This window comes from Oryx dammah, unplaced genomic scaffold, assembly GCF_014754425.2.
Source record: "Oryx dammah isolate SB20612 unplaced genomic scaffold, SCBI_Odam_1.1 HiC_scaffold_27, whole genome shotgun sequence".
NCBI lineage: Eukaryota > Metazoa > Chordata > Mammalia > Artiodactyla > Bovidae > Oryx > Oryx dammah.
Genome location: NW_024070211.1, coordinates 49,535,788 through 49,555,405, shown reverse-complemented (window position 1 = coordinate 49,555,405; position 19,618 = coordinate 49,535,788). Strand labels below are relative to the sequence as shown.

The 19,618-nt window shown below is 36.8% G+C and overlaps 1 protein-coding gene and 1 non-coding gene across 4 annotated transcripts in view; one reads left to right on the top strand and one right to left on the bottom strand.

The window, feature by feature from the left end:
- Window positions 1-478: 478 nt before the first annotated feature.
- BOLL (boule homolog, RNA binding protein) overlaps window positions 479-19,618 on the bottom strand; it is a 66,309-nt gene continuing 47,169 nt past the window's right edge. For all 3 annotated transcript variants that reach the window (XM_040228862.1, XM_040228863.1, XM_040228864.1), the window contains 2 exons: window positions 17,912-18,010; window positions 479-2,101 (listed from right to left, as the gene is read on the bottom strand). In XM_040228862.1, coding sequence (XP_040084796.1) covers window positions 2,078-2,101; window positions 17,912-18,010 — 123 coding nt within the window. In that variant the 3' untranslated portion in view covers window positions 479-2,077. The remainder of the gene's footprint in view (window positions 2,102-17,911; window positions 18,011-19,618) is intronic.
- LOC120855248 lies at window positions 3,045-3,151 on the top strand. The gene has a single exon (XR_005719212.1). It is a non-coding gene; the product is annotated as a U6 spliceosomal RNA (small nuclear RNA).

The following is a 19,618-nucleotide window of genomic DNA, read 5'->3' as shown; positions in this document are numbered from 1 at the left end:
ATTTATCTATAGAAGATATACTATAGGCAATGCTGCCAAGGAATTAGGATTCGGTGCTTTCACTGTTCTGACATGGGTTTGACCTATGGTCGGGGAAATAAGATCCTGCAAGCTGCACAGCACGACAAAAAAAACCTACAGAAAGGGAAAAAATAAGATGAGCTTTACTTAGTATATGTAGGGAGAATTTTCATCCTTCCAATCTGTCTGTTTTTAGAAAAACACATTTGGGCTACCAATCTAGGCCATGAAGAAGGTTGATGATATCCTCCATATATTTAGGTTTCAGTAATTTCCATAGTTCTGATTAGCTTCTCAAAATGAAGCTAAATTCTAAGAAAATCTATATGTATGAATTATATGCATGTATATATATAGAAAATGTATGTGTATATGCTTATTACGTATATATGTGTGTACATACATATAACCTACATAGCTCTGAAAAAACACATCTGGGTATGCAGAATTATAAAAATTCCTTATCCAATAATGCATCATTAATTTTTATTAACAATCCAGGATTTGTTTAGCATCATGTTTAACATTTTGAAAGTCAAAACATTAACTTCTTTTGTTCTCAAAGACAGTACTATTAAAAAAAGACCTCTAACACCAGTAGTTAGTACTTTTTACATACAAAATGAAAAACTTTGAAATTTCATTGTGGGACTTAAGTCTTTTTACATTTGACAGAAATTAATGTACATGGAATTCTCATATGCTAGTATATATTTCATATGGTCACGCTGTCTTCATGAAACCATTTGACTGGCAAGCATATTAATTATGATTTGAAAAGAAACTCCCTATTTGACTCAACAGGAGAAACTTTAAGGTCCTTGTCTTATTATTTCTGCTGCTGAGGATGGAATATATTTGTAGATGGAATAAGAAAGGAAAAGAGATTTATTTGGGTAATGCCAATATTTATGGCTTTACCTTCTTGTCTAAAATTAGGAGGTCAGTGAAAGAATTACGAATGGATTGAAGGTGGTTTTTTCATACTAAAAATAAATTTTAGTGATAAAAGCACGATTTATTCTATAACTTTTGAATAACAGCTTTTTCTCCTCACCTATTTTCCAATTATATAATAAGAATTGGCTTTAAAATTATAATTTAATGTTTTTCTTTGGAGTAGGAAATAGATTTGCTTTTTATGGAAATAACTGTCTTTTTAAGAACACATATATAATTGAAAATATTGGTAAAATGTAAGAAAAAGTCAAAGGATTAAAGCATTAAAAGAGCACCAAAACAGAAGAATATCAATGTAATAAGATCATGTCAGAGGTAAGCCCTTCTTTTCATCAAAACAATTCTACTAAGTGATCCATATTATATAAAGTTTGGTACCAAATAGCTTATGTTATAGGGAGACTGGAGCATTATCTCAAATGTTAAGAGAAAAAATTTAATATAGTCAAATTAATCACATGAAAAGGCAAGACTACTGATCATGTTGATGGTATTTCTAATGTTTGGAAATGTTTTTAAAAATGCGTATAAATACTATTAAAATTCTGAAAACCATGGTAGAAGCAAAATTAAAGAGCAACGGTAACAAAAAATTAGACAAAAATGACAAAATTGCAAAGTAGTAGAACTGATTCATTAAGATTAAATATATGATAAAAGGCATTAGAATTAGAAATGACCCTTATCCTAAATATTAAAATAAATACTACAGAATATGAAACATAACTTCTAAAAGATTGAGAGGAAAAGAAATAACACAAAGCAGAGAAAATGAAAAACACCTCACTATTCCCAATGTGGTTATTATTTATGGAATGGATAAAACACGTTGTAGAAAATGTCACTACAGTTAGATAAAACACATTAAAAAATCAACATGCCACATTTACCTAAATAATTTTGTAGAACAGCTGAAAAAGCAAATTTCATCAAATTTAGACAGCTTATAGTGGAATAAATAAGTATGGTGAGGTATTAACTAACCCTAAGTTTCACAACGGGCAGCTTCTAGCCGGTTCATTGAAGCTGGATCTTGGCCACACAAGGATCACTGGATAAGAAATCAGTTGAGCTGGACTAGAGCTGCCCAATTGTCTTAATAATGAATGCTCCACACTGTCTGTTAAGTAAAGAGAAAGAGAATATAGATCAGAAACCCTGAATGAGGGGGGAAAAAAGATAAGTTAGAACAGATGCGTGTAGAACATCCATGAACATTTAATAAATACTCACAGAACATGTGGTACTAATTATACAATAGTGCTTAAGTAGAGATTAGGAGGGGTCCAGAACTCAGGAAAGGTCTGCTCCCTGCTCTCTGAGAGCTTACAATCTACTTCACACTATCTTTAGTCTATTTTTATATTAATAGTATAAATGTTTCATATATGAAATGAGGTCAACAGAGAGACAAATGAATTACAACATTCCTTCTATTTTGAAAATATTATTAGGTAAGTTTTAAAAACATATTTTTAAAAAAGGAAGTAGAGGTTGCCTGCCAGACGTCTATTTAGAAAGTTGTCTAAAACTTCCAAAGTACTGTTCAAGTTAGCACTGGTAGAACAGGCACTTAAGATACCTAAGTCATATAACAGAGAGTAATTCTGTGTATCTGTGTTATCCTGAGAATCTTTTTGTGTTAGTATCAATTTGGGCCAAAGAAACAACCTAGTTCCTACTACTTTTTTTTGGCACTTTGAGCAAAGGTCTTTTCTTAATTTAGGGAACCAAGCTGTCCTATGACATATTCCCACATTGTGGATAGGCTCCAGTTTCCATATTCCAATTTCTTTAGAGCAGTACTACCTGACTGAAATTTCTGTGTTGTTGGAAACATTCTGTATCTACACTGTCAAATATGGTAGTCACTAACCATGTGGGGCTATTTAGCACTTCAAATGTGGTTTTAGCAAGTGGTGCTTGGAAAACTGGACAGGCACATGTAAAACAGTGAGATTAGAATAGTACATCACATCACATACAAAAATAAACTCAAAATGGTTTAAAGATCTAAATGTAAAATATGAAACCCTAAAACTTCTGTTAAGAGAACACAGGTGGTGCTCGCTTCGGCAGCACATATACTAAAACTGGAACGATACAGAGAAGATTAGCATGGCCCCTGCCCAAGGATGACATGCAAATTAATGAAGTGTTCCATATTTTTTATAAGCAAGGTGAAAAGACAGCCTTCAGATTGGGAGAAAATAATAGCAAATGAAGCAACTGACAAACAACTAATCTCAAAAATATACAAGCAACTCCTGCAGCTCAATTCCAGAAAAATAAACGATCCAATCAAAAAATGAGCCAAAGAACTAAATAGACATTTCTCCAAAGAAGACATACAGATGGCTAACAAACACATGAAAAGATGCTCAACATCACTCATTATCAGAGAAATGCAAATTAAAACCACAATGAGGTACCATTTCACACCAGTCAGAATGGCTGCGATCCAAAAGTCTACAAGCAATAAATGCTGGAGAGGGTGTGGAGAAAAGGGAACCCTCTTAAATTGTTGGTGGGAATGCAAACCAGTACAGCCACTATGGAGAACAGTGTGGAGATTCCTTAAAAAACTGGAAATAGAACGGCCTTCAGTTCAGTTCAGTCGCTCAGTCGTGTCTGACTCTTTGCGACCCCATGAATCACAGCACGCCAGGCCTCCCTGTCCATCACCAACTCCCGGAGTTCACTCAGACTCACGTCCATCGAGTCCGTGATGCCATCCAGCCATCTCATCCTCTATCGTCCCCTTCTCCTCCTGCCAATCCCTCCCAGCATCAGAGTCTTTTCCAATGAGTCAACTCTTCACATGAGGTGGCCAAAGTACTGGAGTTTCAGCTTCAGCATCATTCCTTCCAAAGAAATCCCAGGGCTGATCTCCTTCAGAATGGACTGGTTGGATCTCCTTGCAGTCCAAGGGACTCTCAAGAGTCTTCTCCAACACCACACTTCAAAAGCATCAATTCTTCGGCGCCCAGCTTTCTTCACAGTCCAACTCTCACATCCATACATGATCACTGGAAAAACCATAGCCTTGACTAGATGGACCTTAGTCGGCAAAGTAATATCTCTGCTTTTGAATATACTATCTAGGTTGGTCGTAACTTTTCTTCCAAGGATTAAGTGTCTTTTAATTTCATGGCTGCAGGCACCATCTGCAGTGATTTTGGAGCCCAAAAAAATAAAGTCTGACACCATTTCCACTGTTTCCCCATCTATTTCCCATCAACTGATGGGACCAGATGCCATGATCTTCGTTTTCTGAATGTTGGGCTTTAAGCCAACTTTTTCATTCTCCACTTTCACTTTCATCAAGAGGCTTTTCAGTTTCTCTTCACTTTCTGCCATAAGGGTGGTGTCATCTGCATATCTGAGGTTACTGATATTTCTCCTGGCAATCTTGACTCCAGCTTGTGCTTCATCCAGCCCAGGATTTCTCATGATGTTCTCTGCATATAAGTTAAATAAGCAGGGTGACAATATACAGCCTTGACGTACTCCTTTTCCTATTTGGAACCAGTCTGTTGTTCCATGTCCAGTTTCTAACTGTTGCTTCCTGACCTGCATACAGGTTTCTCAAGAGGCAGGTCATGTGGTCTGGTATTCCCATCTCTTGAAGAATTTTCCACAGTTTATTGTGATCCACACAGGACCCAGAAATCCCACTGCTGGGCATACACACCAAGGAAACTAGAATTGAAAGAGACATGTGTACCCCAATGTTCATCGCAGCACTGTTTATAATAGCCAGGACATGGAAGCAACCTAGATGTCCATCAGCAGATGAATGGATAAGAAAGCTGTGGTACATATACACAATGGAGTATTATTCTGCCATTAAAAAGAATACATTTGGATCAGTTCTAATGAGGTGGATGAAACTGGAGCCGATTATACAGAGTGAAGTAAGCCAGAAAGAAAAACACTAATACAGTATACTAACGCATATATATGGAATTTAGAAAGATGGTAACAAGAACCCTGTCTGCAAGACAGCAAAAGAGACACAGATGTATCAATAGTGTTTCCGAGTCTGTGGGAGAGGGAGAGGGTGGGATGATTTGGGAGAATGGCATTGAAACATGTATAATATTATATAAGAAACTAACTGCCAGTCCTGGTTTGATGCAGGATGCAGGATGCAGGATGCTTGGGGCTGGTGCACTGGGATGACCCAGAGGGATGGTAGGAGGGGGGTTCAGGATTGTGAACACATGTGCACCCATGGTGGATTCATGTTGATATGTGGCAAAACTAATACAATATTGTAAAGTAATTAGCCTCCAATTAAAATAAATAAATTTAAAAAAAAAGAGAACACAAGTGAAACACTCTGACATAAATCACAGCAATATTTTCTTGGATCAGTCTTCTAAAGCAAATTAAAAGCAAAAATAAACAAGGTCTAATTAAAGACTTCTGGACAGCAAAGGAAACCATAAACAAAACGAAAAGACAACCTACAGGATGGGAAGAATATATGGGAAGAATATATTTGTAAACATGCAGCAGATAAGGGGTTAATATCCAAAATATACAAACAGCTCATATAACTCAATATCAAAAACAATCTAATAAAAAATGAGTAGAAGACTTGAACAGACATTTTTTACAAAGAAGTCATACAGATGGCTAATATGTACACGAAAAGATGCTCAGCATCACTAATTATTAGAGAAATGCAAATCAAAACCACAATGAGATATCAACTAACACTTGTCAGTGTATGGTCATTATCAACAAGTCTACAAATAAATGTTGGCAAGGGTGTGGAGAAAAGGGAACCTTCCTATACTGCTGCTGCTAAGTCGCTTCAGTCGTGTCCGACTCTGCGACCCCAGATGGCAGCCCATCAGGCTCCCCTGTCCCTGGGATTCTCCAGGCAAGAACACTGGAGCGTGTTGCCATTTCCTTCTGCTATGCATGAAAGTAAACAGTGAAAGTGAAGACACTCAGTCGTGTCTGACTCTTGGCGACCCCATGGACTGCACCCTACCAGGCTCCTCCATCCATGGGATTTTCCAGCCAAGAGTACTGGAGTAGGATGCCATTGCCTATACTGCTGGTGGGTTGTAAACTGGTGCAGCCACTATTGAAAACAGTATGGAAGTTCCTTAGTTAACTAAGAATAGAACTTCTACATGATCCAGCAATTCTACTCCTGGGTATATATGTGGAAAAAAAAAAGAAGACACTAATTTGAAAAGATAAATGCACCCCAATGGTCATAGCAGCACTATTTACAGCAGCTGAAAAACAATCCAAATGCCATTCAATAGAAAACCAGATTAATACACACAATGGAGTATTATTCACCCACAAAAGAAGAATGAAATATTGCCAGTTGCAGCAACACAGATTGACCTAGAGAATATTATTATGCTTAATGAGATGAGTCAAGACAGAAAAAAACAAACACAATATAATATCTCTTATATGTGGACTCTAAAAAAAAATACAAATGTATATACAAAACAGAAACAGACTCACAGACATAGAAAACAAACTTGTGGTTACCCAAGGGGTGAGGGAAGGAATGACAAATCAGGGGTATAGAATTAACAGATATGAACTACTATATATAAAATAGATATGCAACAAGGATTTATTGTATAGCACAGGGAATTATAGCTATTATCTTATAATAACCTATAATGGAAAATCTGCAAAAGTATTGAATCAGTATGCTGTATACCTGATACTAACACAATACTATAAATTAACTATACCTCAATTAAAAATAGAAATGTGGCTAGTTGCAACTGAGGAATTGAATTTTAAACATTTAATTTTAATTATTTAAGATTGAAATTAGAATCTTGTGGGTGACCAGGTTGGTAACAGCATGATTCTAGGGGTTCAAACCTGTCTGGTTTGCTAAACTATAGACAGGCCAGGTTTTCTTTGGCCTGTTCAATAGTGTCTAATACCACTTAATATCATTCACTGCTATATTATCATTGTCTAGAATACTGATTAGCACATGACAGATGCTCAACAAATATTTGGTAAATGAATGAAATATACTGTGGTAATATACAGCTATTCATACCTAAACTACTATTCATAGCTTACTGGTAATATGTCCTGGTTCTTTCATAAAAAATAGAGAAGTGAAGTTAAACTGTTCTCTGTATATGGAATTGCTTGATTGAAGGCTCAATATGCCTAGAGAGAACAAGAGTGGTGCTAATTCATTATGGCTCAAAGAAAAAAATATAAGTAGTTATATATGAATAACATGTTGATTATTATGGGAATATTGAAGGAAGACTATGCAAAGGCAGGAATTTGGTAAGGATACAGATAAGAGTTGATAAGAATAAAAACAGGGAAAAAACCCACCTCAAATTAAAAAAACTAAATTCAGATTTTATGCATGACTAAAGGATGGAAACTGAAGATAGAGAAGCCTTGAATAAATATACAGTAATCTGGTTAGGCAATAATAGAGCTTAGAAAAGGGATGTGGCAGTGGAAAGAGAAATGAGTATATCATTTTTAGCAAGTTAGTGAACTGAAAAAGGAATACGTAACAGTATAAATAGATCATGTGGCTTAAACAGGTCAGAAAAATAACAGGTATTGTTTTGATTTCAGGGGATAAGTAAGATGGGCAAACTAACATAAAAGAGGAGAGGATCCTGAAAATAAAATGTAAGAAATTATATATTCATGATTTTCAGTTTGAGGAGGTAGTGAACATTCATCCAGGTGGTGTTGATTTAGAGCTAAAATAGGAAGAGAATCAAAGGACTAGATCAGAGTCACTTAAAAACTACCAAAATGCAGAATAAAATTGAAAACTCCCTTAGAAGACAACTTAGAGGGCAAAGAGAATCATGCCATGATTAGTTGGTAAAAGAGGAATATATATATTTTTTTGAAAGAGACACTGAAATATCAAACACAGTGCAAAGAAAGAGAGCCACATATAAGAATGAGTAAAATCTGAGCACAGGCTAGTTGACAGTACTGAATTAAAGAGAATCTAAGAGGACAAGAACTATGACAAAATCCTTGAGGTTTGGTTGCTGCTGCTGCTAAGTCGCTTCAGTTGTGTCCCACTCTGTGCGACCCCAGAGAGGGTAGCCCACCAGGCTCCCCCATCCCTGGGATTCTTCAGGCAAGAACACTGGAGTGGGTTCAGCAAATCTTGACAGTATATCTTATATAAGTGCTTTGGCTAGATGTCAGTAATGAATGAACAGTAATCTATATGAGTTAAAAAGATACCCCTATACTCCTCCTTCATGCCTTTCCAAAACAGACAAATTTAAAATATTGTTAGTGAAGTGTGGAATACAAAATCTATTGCTTATTATCCTGTGTCCTCAAAGTGGGGAAAGATGTCATCAAAAAAAGCTCAGAAAACAATTCTGTAAGGTATATTTAGGTTTGATAAGCTGAATCTTATGTTATGAAAAGTAAGATGCCCATGTTCTGTGTTTTTGCTGCCATGTTTTACATCTTCATGTTTATCCTTTCACTGTTTAATGTAATTATTAGTTGATTTTTACAATTTTTTGTCTTTTACTCTTGGTACTAGCTTATTTAAGTGGTTGCTCCACAGTGTTTACTATATATTTGCCTTTACTGGTGGACTTTTTCTTTCCTATAGATTCTTACTTCTTGTGGCCCTTTCCACTTAAAAAAGACCCTTTAACATTCCTTCAAGGTTAGGTTTAGTATTGCTGAATTCTTTTAGTTTTAGGTTGTCTGGAAAATTACGTTATCTCTTAGCTCAGTTGGTAAAGACTCTGCCTGCAGTGCAGGAGACCTGGGTTTGATCCCTGGGTTGGCAAGATCCCCTGGAAAAGGACATGGCAACCCACTCCAGTATTCTTGCCTGGAGAATCCCATGGACAGAGGAGCCTGGCAGGCTACAGTCCATGGGGTCACAAGAGTGGACATGACTTAGCAACTAACCCCTCCCCCCATCCTGCTCCCCTTATATTCTAAATGATAATCTTGCTTGGTTGAGTGCCCTAGGTTGCAGGTTTTCCCCTTTCAGTACTTTGAATATATTATGCCACTCCCTTCTGGCCTGCAAAATTTCTGCAGAGAAATCAGTTGAGAGCCTTATGAGGGTTCCCTTGAACTGAATGTTTTCTTGTTGCCTTTGGAATCATCTCATTATCTTTGACCTTTGCCATTTTAATTATGATATATCTTGGTGTGGGTCTGTTTAGGTTCATTTTGTTTGGGATCCCCTGTGGTTCTCGTACCTGGACATCTGTTTCCTTCTTTAGATTTGGTTAAGTTTCCAGCCATAATTTCATGTAGTATGTTTTCAACTCCTCTCTCTCATCTCCTTATAATGTGAATGTTTTCATACTTGATGTTATCCTAGAGGTCCCTTAAACTGTTCTCATTTTTAAAATTTGTGTTTCTTTTTGCTGTTCAGATTGAAAGATTTCCATTATTCTACCTTCTAGATCTGCTGTTAATTCCCTCTAGTTGTTTTTCATTTGTCATATTCAGTTCTGATTCTTTTACATATTTTCTAGTTCTTTGTTAAAACTGGCACTGTGCTATTCAATTCTTTCCTCTAATTCAGTTAGCATTCTTAATACTAATGCTCAAACTCTAATTCTGAGTTTGTCTTCTTTGTGCCAGATCCCAGGGCTGCTGCTGCTACTGCTAAGTCACTTCAGTCGTGTCCGACTCTGTGCGACCCCATAGACGGCAGCCCACCAGGCTCCCCCGTATCTGGGATTCTCCAGGCAAGAACACTGGAGTGGGTTGCCATTTCCTTTTCCAACGCATGAAAGTGAAAAGTCAAAAGTGAAGTCGCTCAGTCATGTCCGACCCTCAGCGACCCCATGGACTACAGCCTACCAGGCTCCTCCGTCCATGGGATTTTCCAGGAAGGAGTACTGCAGTGGGGTGCCATTGCCTTCTCCTTCCCAGGGCTGGGGGAACCCAAAATGTGGACTGATCCTCACTCTCCAGGGAGTAAGTCTGTATAATTCCTCTGAGCCTGTGTAATCCCTCTCCTCTTCCATCTTCCCCTCCCAGGTGTGCAGGTCCTGACCTGATCATTTCTCTTCTTTTCCTACCTGATTACATCTGGACCTTGGATTTTTCTTACAACCTTAGTTGCATTAATATAGCTGTCTTTCCGCCAGATGACTTACAGTTTGTTTTCAGTGAGAACTGCTCCACATGTAGATGTATCTTTGAGGTGTTTGTGGCGGGAGGTGAGCTCCACATTTTCCTATTCCACCATTTTGATCTCTCTTTGGGCTCTTTTAATCCAGGAACTCCTGTCATTAACTCCCTATGGAATTTTCTTGTATTAATTTTTTTGCTAATTTTCTCCAAGCCATTTTCTCTTTTTCCATAATTAATATTTGACTTCTTGAATTATCTTCTGATTTTATTCTTTTCTCTATTGTTACTCACCTGTCTTTAGAAAAATTTATTTACAACTTTTCTATAAATCTGAAATTATCAGTATTTCAAAATAAAAATCTAAAAAATTAAGAAGACTAAGAGGTCTAGAAAAAACAAAAGTATTTTCTGGGATGACTACACATGGACCATGTCTCATAAATTTTTTCTTATCTCTGAGAGGATATTATAGCTTGATTTTTTTTTTTTGCCCCCTGAATTATATGTTTCTTCTGAATTCCTTTTTTTCCCATATCTGTTTTGTTCTCTCATTCTGAAGGCTTTCTTCTTCATTTATTTATTTTTGGCTGTGCTGGGTCTTTGTTGTTGTGTGTGGGCTTTCATAGTTGTGGCTCACCGGCTTAGGTTCTGCATGTGGAATCTTTCCTGACCAGGGACTGAACTGGTGTCCCCTGCATTAGCAGGCAGATTCTTATCCATTGTACTACCAGGGAAGTCCCTGAATGCTTCCTTCTAATGTGACTGAACATCCATATTTAATAAGGCAGACTAAAGTCCTAATGGGAAGTTCTTTGTGAATGATGGGTTTGTCATTGAGCTTCACAGTAGGTATCTCAGAGAGCCAGTCAACTTTTTCTCAGTGGTGTCAAGCATGCAGTAACAACAACTTTAATTCTTTCCATTGTATTAACAGCTTCATATAGTGTTTATTTTTACACTGGCTAGCAACTACTTCATTATTCCTCTTTTTTAGCTTGTAATTATTGGGAACATGGGATATATTTTTAAAAATTTAATTTCCTCTTATATAACATCCTTTATACATAATACATGTATATACTATTTATCCTTATCTTTGATGCAGTGTCATATTCAAATAGTTTTTCAGTGTGTACTTTACTGTTTCAGTTCAGTTCAGTCCCTCAATAGTGTCTGACTCTTTGTGACTCCATGAACCACAGCATGCCAGGCCTCCCTGTCCATCACCAACTGCCAGAGTCCACCCAAACCCATGTCCATTGAGTGGGTGATGCCATCCAACCATCTTATCCTCTGTCGTCCCCTTCTCTTCCTGCCCTCCATCATTCGCAGCATCAAGATCTTTTCAAATGAGTCAGCTCTTCGCATTGGGTGGCCAAAGGACTGGAGTCTCAGCTTCAACATCAGTCCTTCCAATGAACACCCAGGACTGATCTCCTTTAGAATGGACTGGCTGGATCTCCTTGCAGTCCAAGGGACTCTCAAGAGTCTTCTCCAACACCACACTTCAAAAGCATCAATTCTTCGGCACTCAGCTTTCTTCACAGTCCAACTCTCACATCCATACATGACCACTGGAAAAACCATAGCCTTGACTAGACGGACCTTTGTTGGCAAAGTAATGTCTCTGCTTTTGAATGTGCTGTCTAGGTTGGTCATAACTTTCCTTCCAAGGAGTAAGCGTCTTTTAATTTCATGACTGCAATCACCATCTGCAGTGATTTTGGAACCCCCCCAAAATTCAAGTCAGCCACTGTTTCCCCATCTATTTGCCATGAAGTGATGGGACCAGATGCCATGATCTTAGTTTTCTGAATGTTGAGTTTTAAGCCAACTTTTTCACTCTCTTCTTTCACTTTCATCAAGAGGCTCTTTAATTCTTCTTCACTTTCTGCCATAAGGGTGGTGTCATCTGTACATTTGAGGTTATTGATATTTCTCCTGGCAATCCTGATTCCAGCTTGTGCTTCCTCCAGCGCAGCGTTTCTCATGATGTACTCTGCACATAAGTTAAACAAGCAGGGTGACAATATACAGCCTTGACATACTCCTTTCCCTATTTGGAACCAGTCTGTTGTTCCATGTCCAGTTCTAACTGTTGCTTCCTGACCTGTGGTCTCTCCATGACAATCCTAAAAATTGGTTTCATGAGTCTTTCTCTTTATTGTTCTCTGTCTCCTTTGAGGCTATCTATAGTCAGACCTATGCACAGTAAATGAAAAATTTTCCCTTCCTGTATGTTTGGAGGTGCAAAGCACAGGTTTTTTAATGTTCCTGCCCTCAGAATGCAATACCCCTTTACAAGTGTCTTCTTCTACCCTTAGGACCAGCTGAACATGAGAGAATTTCAATCTCTAATTGCTTTATAAGAAGTGTTAATGATACTGACATGAGGAAATGGTTAGGAAAAAGACAGCAGTGGAATTTTTCTATAAAGTAGAGATAGTTGTTAATGTTTAGGTGAGTGCCCATTATGGGTCTCTGAGCTAGAAACAGGCAGTGCTAGTAGGTAAAATCTCTTTCCAATTTACTTTTGAATCACTTGGTCTTATCAATGGGTAAGGTGGAACAGGTGTTTTTCATTCAAGCCCAATCAGCGCTTTAATTAGAAGAACTTCCTCATAGCCTGGCAGTTGGTTAAATATCATTCTTAATAATAAATGTTTTCATGAATAGCTAGTATGCTGCTTTTGCTAATTCACTTTAGTCGTGTCTGACTCTGTGCGACCCCATAGACAGCAGCCCACCAGGCTCCCCCATCCCTGGGATTCTCCAGGCAAGAACACTGGAATGGGTTGCCATTTCCTTCTCCAATGCATGAAAGTGAAAAGTGAAGTCACTCAGTCGTGTACGACTCTTCACGACCCCATGGACTGTAGCCTACCAGACTCCTCCGCCCATGGGATTTTCCAGGCAAGAGTATTGGAGTGGGGTGCCATTGCCTTCTCCGGAATAGCTAGTATACTTCAGAGTTAAATAAAAAGAACATTTAAAGGTGAAGTTCTAATTATAATTAACTCACTTTCCAGTATCTCAATTAAGGCTCATAAAAATAAACTTATTAGACAGCTAAATTAATGCAAAAATGGAAAAACATCATAAGGAAATAGAGCTACATCATAATCCTCTACTTATACCTTTATTACCAAGGGATTTGATATTCATATTAAAAGTTTTGACTGCCCAAATAGACAAAGATTTTCTTTTTGTTCCTTTTAAATTTTATTTTTAATTGGAGGATAATTACTTCCCTCTTGAAACTTCCTCCCACCTCACTCCCCATCCCACCTCTTAAATTGTCAAAGAGCACTGGCTTTGGGTTCCCTGCTGCTGCTGCTGCTGCTAATTCGCTTCAGTCGTGTCCGACCTGCATCATATAGCAAATTCCCACTGGCTATCTATTTTACATATGGTAATGTTGTTTCAGGGCTACTCTCTCAAAACATCCCACCCCCTTCTTCCCCCACTGTGTGCACAGGTCTGTCGTTTTGTCTGTGTCTCCTTTGCTGCCCTGAAAATAGGTTCATCAGTACCATCTTTCTAAATTCCATATATATGCATTAATATATGATATCTGTCTTTCTCTTTTTGACTTACTTCACTCTGAATAATAGGCTTTAGGTTCATCCACCTCATTAGAACTGATTCAAATGTGTTTTTTATAGTTGACTAATATTCCATTGTGTATATATACCACAACTTTATCTATTCATCTGCTGATGGATATCTACATTGCTTCCATGTCCTAGCTATTGTAAACAGTGCTGCAATGAACATTGGGGTACACTGTCTTTTTTGATTATGATTTCCTCAGGGTATGTGCCCAGTAGCAGGACTGCAGGGTCATATGGTATAGTTTTATCCCTAGTTTTTAAAGGAATTTCCATACTGTTCTCCATAGTAGCTGTATCAATTTGCATTCCTGTCAACAGTGCAAGAGGGTTCCCTTTTCTCCACACCCTTTCTAGTATTTACTCTGAGTTTTTGATGATGGCCATTCTGCCTTTTTTTCTTTTATTCTTTTGGACATTCTGCCTTTTGTTCCTTACTATAGTCTAGTTCTGGTGGCTCAGAGGTTAAAGTGTCTGCCTGGAATGCAGGAGACCCGGGTTCGATCCCTGGGTCGTGAAGATCCCCTGGAGAAGGAAATGGCACCCCACTCCAGTACTCTTGCCTGGAGAATCCCATGGAGGGAGGAGCCTTGTAGGCTACAGTCCATGGGGTCGCAAAGAATCGGACACGACTGAGTGACTTCACTTTCACTTTCACAGTCTAGTTCAGTGGGATAATTCTGACATTATATGATTTTGTTTTACTGATTTTAAAAATTAATTCTGTATAAAAGATGTGACTCTGTTGAATCAGGGAATGATACCCTAATTAATGGGATTCCATGGTTGCTCAGACAGTAAAGAATCTGCCTGCAATGCAGGAGACCCAGGTTCAATCCCTAGGTCAGGAAGATTCCCTGGAGAAGGGAATGGCTACACATTCCAGTACTCTTGCCTGGAGAATTCCAAGGACAGAGGAGCCTGGTGGCTATAGTCCTTGGGGTTGCAAAAGAGGTGGACATGACTCGGTGACCAAATAACAACTCTAATTAATACCATATTAACCAACTAGTTTCTATATTGGTCTGCTTTAAAATCTTTTATTTAATTTGACAGAGTACAGTAACCTGTGGCTTAGTCAATGAGTAGTTTCTGACAGTCATTTATAATGGTTTGACTTGTGCTCTGAATAAGGTCTGTATTTTATTGATTAGATTTGTTGTTTAAAGACAGCTTTGACATATGAAATTCTACTTTTGTATGTATACAATTAACATCATTAAAATTATAATAATTAAGAGTTTTAAAAATGACTTACACTTTTAAAAACAATACATTTAAATTCTTTCAAGGAGTATTTCTGCTCTTCTATATTTTAAGTCAACAAGATTTTTGGTACACCAGGGAAAATTTGCTTAGGAAGAATAAAGGTTAATGTTGCAGATGTCACTATTTTAATATTAGTCTACTTTAATAAATTTTAGGATAAGATTGTCTCCCACTGATTTAATGTTTGTGGATTAATATTTCTATAATACAAGTGCATTATAAAAAAAGATAATTTTCCACACAGTAAAACTTGTACAGTGAAGTATTTCTACAAAGTTGTATAGTTTTAGAAAACTATAGAGTTGGACTTTCTGTTCCTGAACGGGGCACCATTTTCTATTGAGTGCCATCAAATCACCTAAAAAAGAATACTGAGTATGAGATACATAGAACATTCAACCATGAAAGATAAAACAGGATGTACAAAACTATACAAAACCCCTGTGTTTCAGTTTTGATTCTGCAGTTTAATTGAATTTTCTCTTTTCCCTTTATCTCTAACAAAAGAGAAATTGTTGAGTTTTTTTCTGCCCCTCAACTCAGGCTTCGTATGATCCTGCTGCTCTAAATTAAAAATAAAATTTGCCAGGGACCTTCCTGGTAGTCTAGTGGTTAAGATTCTGTGCTTCCAATACAGGGGTATGAGTTTGATCTCTGGTCAGGGAACTAAGATTGTATGTGTGGCACAGCGAAAGAATAAAAGTAAATAAGTAAATAAAAATAAAACATGCCAAACCTCATTGATTCTGAGATAAACATCTTTTCATATTTCAAAAACCCTGCATCAGGATACATGGCTTTCTTCTTTCATAGTGATATATAAAATGATAATCCATGATATCTCAGATTTGAGGACATCTAATTACAGTTGTGTGAGATGTGGGCTTTGGAGTAAGCTAGTTAACTACAACAGTTCATAACTCTTCAACTCTTACCAAGTCCTGAAACCTTAATTTTGCAGTAACAAAATCTTCCCTGGGCTGTATCCCACGTGATAACCAGAATTACTGTAAGCCTTAACAAGATGGATTAAGTAAAAATAGAAACAAGTAGGTGATTTTGTTCCCCTTTAGCCTGTGATATAGTAGAGCAAAGATCTATGTCAAAATAGAAAGGGTAAAGTTCCTCTTAGCAGCATTTCTCTAGTCATGTAACAGGCAGGTTTCTGACTCCAGTTTTATGCTTATGTGCACAAAGAAAGGTATTTATTTATACCTCTGTTTTGATTTATATTCAACATTTATATAATTTTATATAATAAAGAGTAAGATAACATTTTCTCTGCACAGTTTCTGCATTTCTTAGTCACACATATAAGAAAATATAGAAAAGGATACACTCTTAAACTAGAAGAATAAAACTTTAAATCAAGAATATTTAACATTTATATTCTTTAGAAATTTCTCCTTTCTGAATACCACTCTATCCTCTATTGGAATTATTCAACAAGTACAACTTCAATCATTTGTATGTGTATATATATACACATATATACACCCCCCCACACATATATATATATAATGTGTATGTATGTAATATATAATCTGCAACTGATTATCTAATATGGCATAGCTATTTTCAGAGAGGTATATCTGGAGAAAGTATCAACACTGTAAGTTTGTTTTAGATGATTTTGATCCTATGATGAACTTCCTATAAATAACATTTACTAACACTTTAGGCTTTGGCATTAGGTCAAAATTATGGTTTTAATTCATGTTCGCAGTGCAGTAGCAACAGCAATGAAGAAATGAAGGCGAGAGGGGATATGAAAGACACCTTAAAGTAGGCTGAGTTCCAACGTATGGGATGGGTCAGAAGCAAAAATATGAGTGTGAAATAGCTAACCTCCATCATTTCATTGTAAAGAATATACTGTAAGCAAGAGTCATACTTCCATCATAACAGTTTATCAGTTTGGGTTCTTTACTAGAGATATAGTCACATTTCCCAAAAGTGAAGAACCCAGGTCACATGGGAAGAAACAGGATAAGGCAGTTGAAATATACTAAATATATAAAGGGATCTAACTACATTACCACTCTTGGCGTGGATCTAATTTAAGATGCATGAGCACAATTCCCAAACTGGAAGAGTAAATCATTATAATAACTACTTTCATTTCCCCGTAATTGTTACATGTCACTAATGTAATAAAACTCTGAATATATGGAATATCTAGGCAAATTACAGACAGTAGATTAGAAGTTAACAGGGACTGGGGAGAGAGAAGAACAGAAAGTTACTGCTTAATGGGTACAGTTTCTATTTGGGGTGATGACAAAGTTTGGAACTAGATACTGGTGACTATGGTTGCATAGCAATGTGGATATAATTAATACCACTTAGTTGTATATTTAAAAATGGAATATCTTAAGCCATATATATTTTACTATACAGTAAATGAAAACTTTTGACCATGTGTGGTTTATAACTTCTTCAAAACTAACAGAAGTGAAGTGAAGTGAAAGTTGCTCAGTCATGTCCAACTCTTTGTGACCCCGTGGACTGCAGCCTGCCAAGGCTCTTTTGTTCATGGAATTCTCCTGGCAAGAATACTAGAGTGGGTAGCTATTTCCTTCTCTAGGGGATCTTCCCAACCCAGGGATTAAACTCAGACCTCCTGTATTGCAGGTGGATTCTTTATCATCTGAGCCATCAGGGAAGCCCTTTCTATCATCCTAAATAGAAACTCTATACCGATTAAGCATTAACTTTCTATTCTTCTCTCTCCCCAAAACTAACAAATTATAGCCAACTTAGAACTGTATTTCCTTCATATGAAAGAATTCATTAATTCTGTACTTCAGATCACAAATGAGATATAAATATCCAAAGCTGTTTCTTTTTAGAAGAGAATTTGGAAACTGTGAAATATGACTTAAGAACAACAACAAAAAAAATCAAAACAAGCTTCTTACTTTAATTGGTTCAGGTTGCATCACTGGTGCAGGCATAGCAATGGCACTTGAAGCATAAACCTGGTGATATGTTGCTTGAACTCCATGATCAGAATAAGGCTAAAATTAAAAAAAATTAAAAAATATTGCTTTTCATTAATTAAAAATATTTATTCAGTATTACAATTTTCTAGGCATTTTGCTACATAATGGAGAAAGACAGATGAGAAACACATTCTCTATCTTTAATTATAAACTGGTCTGGGACAGACTAGTCAAAATGTATGACATTTTGCATAGAGATGTATGGGGGAAAACAAAGTCCTATGACACATGAATAGGGATGCATGGGGAAAAGAAAACAATTAATGTAGCTTTAGAAAGCTGGGGAGGTGGTCAGGGAATGTTTTCTAGTGGAGTTTATGCTAGAATTTGAAAAATTAGGGAATGAGGTAGGAGTAGTATATGAAAAGGTAGAGGCAACTAAGAATACCTATCTGTGTATGTTGTTTGGTATGGTTGGAAGGAAGAATATAGCTGACTGACTGATAGCTGAAAGGTGAGGCAGTAGAGTAATAGACAGGAAAGAGATCATGTAAAAGCAGATTAATGGCTTGTCCAACAGATGGTGGCACCATTCACTGATATATGGAATAAAAGAAAAGCAAGTTTGATGTTGATGTAACTGTGTGGAGGTTAGAAAGAAGTTAACTTTGTAACACAGAAAATCTGAGGTATTTGTAGAACTTCTATTACAGGTATATAGTCACTCAAAAGCTGGATGGCTCTAAAGAAGCACTAACAAAAATGTGAACTAAATGTTAATTAAAATTGAGATAGTCAGAAGGTACAAACTTCCAGTTATAGCTAAGTAAGTACTAGGGCTGTAATGTACAATATGATAAACATAATTAACATTGCTGGATGTTATATAGGAAAGTTGTCAAGAGAATAAATCCTAAGACTTCTCATCACATACAATTTTTTCCTATTTCTTTAATTTTATATGTGATGATGGGTATTCACCAAGCTTGTTGTGATAATCATTTAATGATATGTATGAATCAAATCATTATGCTGTACATCTTAAGCTTACACACCACTGTATGTCAACTATATCTCAATAAAACTGAAAGAAAAATTTCCAGTAGCCATGTTAGAAAAGTAAAAAAAAAAAAAAGTAAAATTAATTTCCAGTAACAGATTTTATTTAAACATATGAAAATATATCAGTGTACTCAACATAAAGCCAGTGATAAATTTTACATTCATTTTTCACACTATGTCATTAAAACTTGGTGTGTATTTTGCACTTACAACACACCTCAGTTCTGACTAGCCACATTTCAATAGCTGCATGTGGTAATGGCTATTGTTGTACTGAACAGTGCAGGTCTAAAATTCAGAAGTGAGGCTGGGGCTAGAGACATGAGTATGGATGATAACATCAGAGTATGTAGGGTGAAAGAATGAATGAAGAATCAAAAAAGAAATCATGGGGAGAAAAAGATCAGCTTATGTAGGAAAGTAAGAGGAGGTAAAAGGATTGCCAGAAGAGAGCAGTATCATGGAAGACAAAGGTAGGAAGAATTTCAAGGAGTATATCCAATGTTGCTGAGAGGTCAAGTAAGACTGAAAAGAAAAGGAAAATATTTGGCAATTAGGGAGTCACTAAGGATCTTTATCCAAGGTAGCTTCAGCAGAAAGGTAATGAAGCAGACTTGAGCA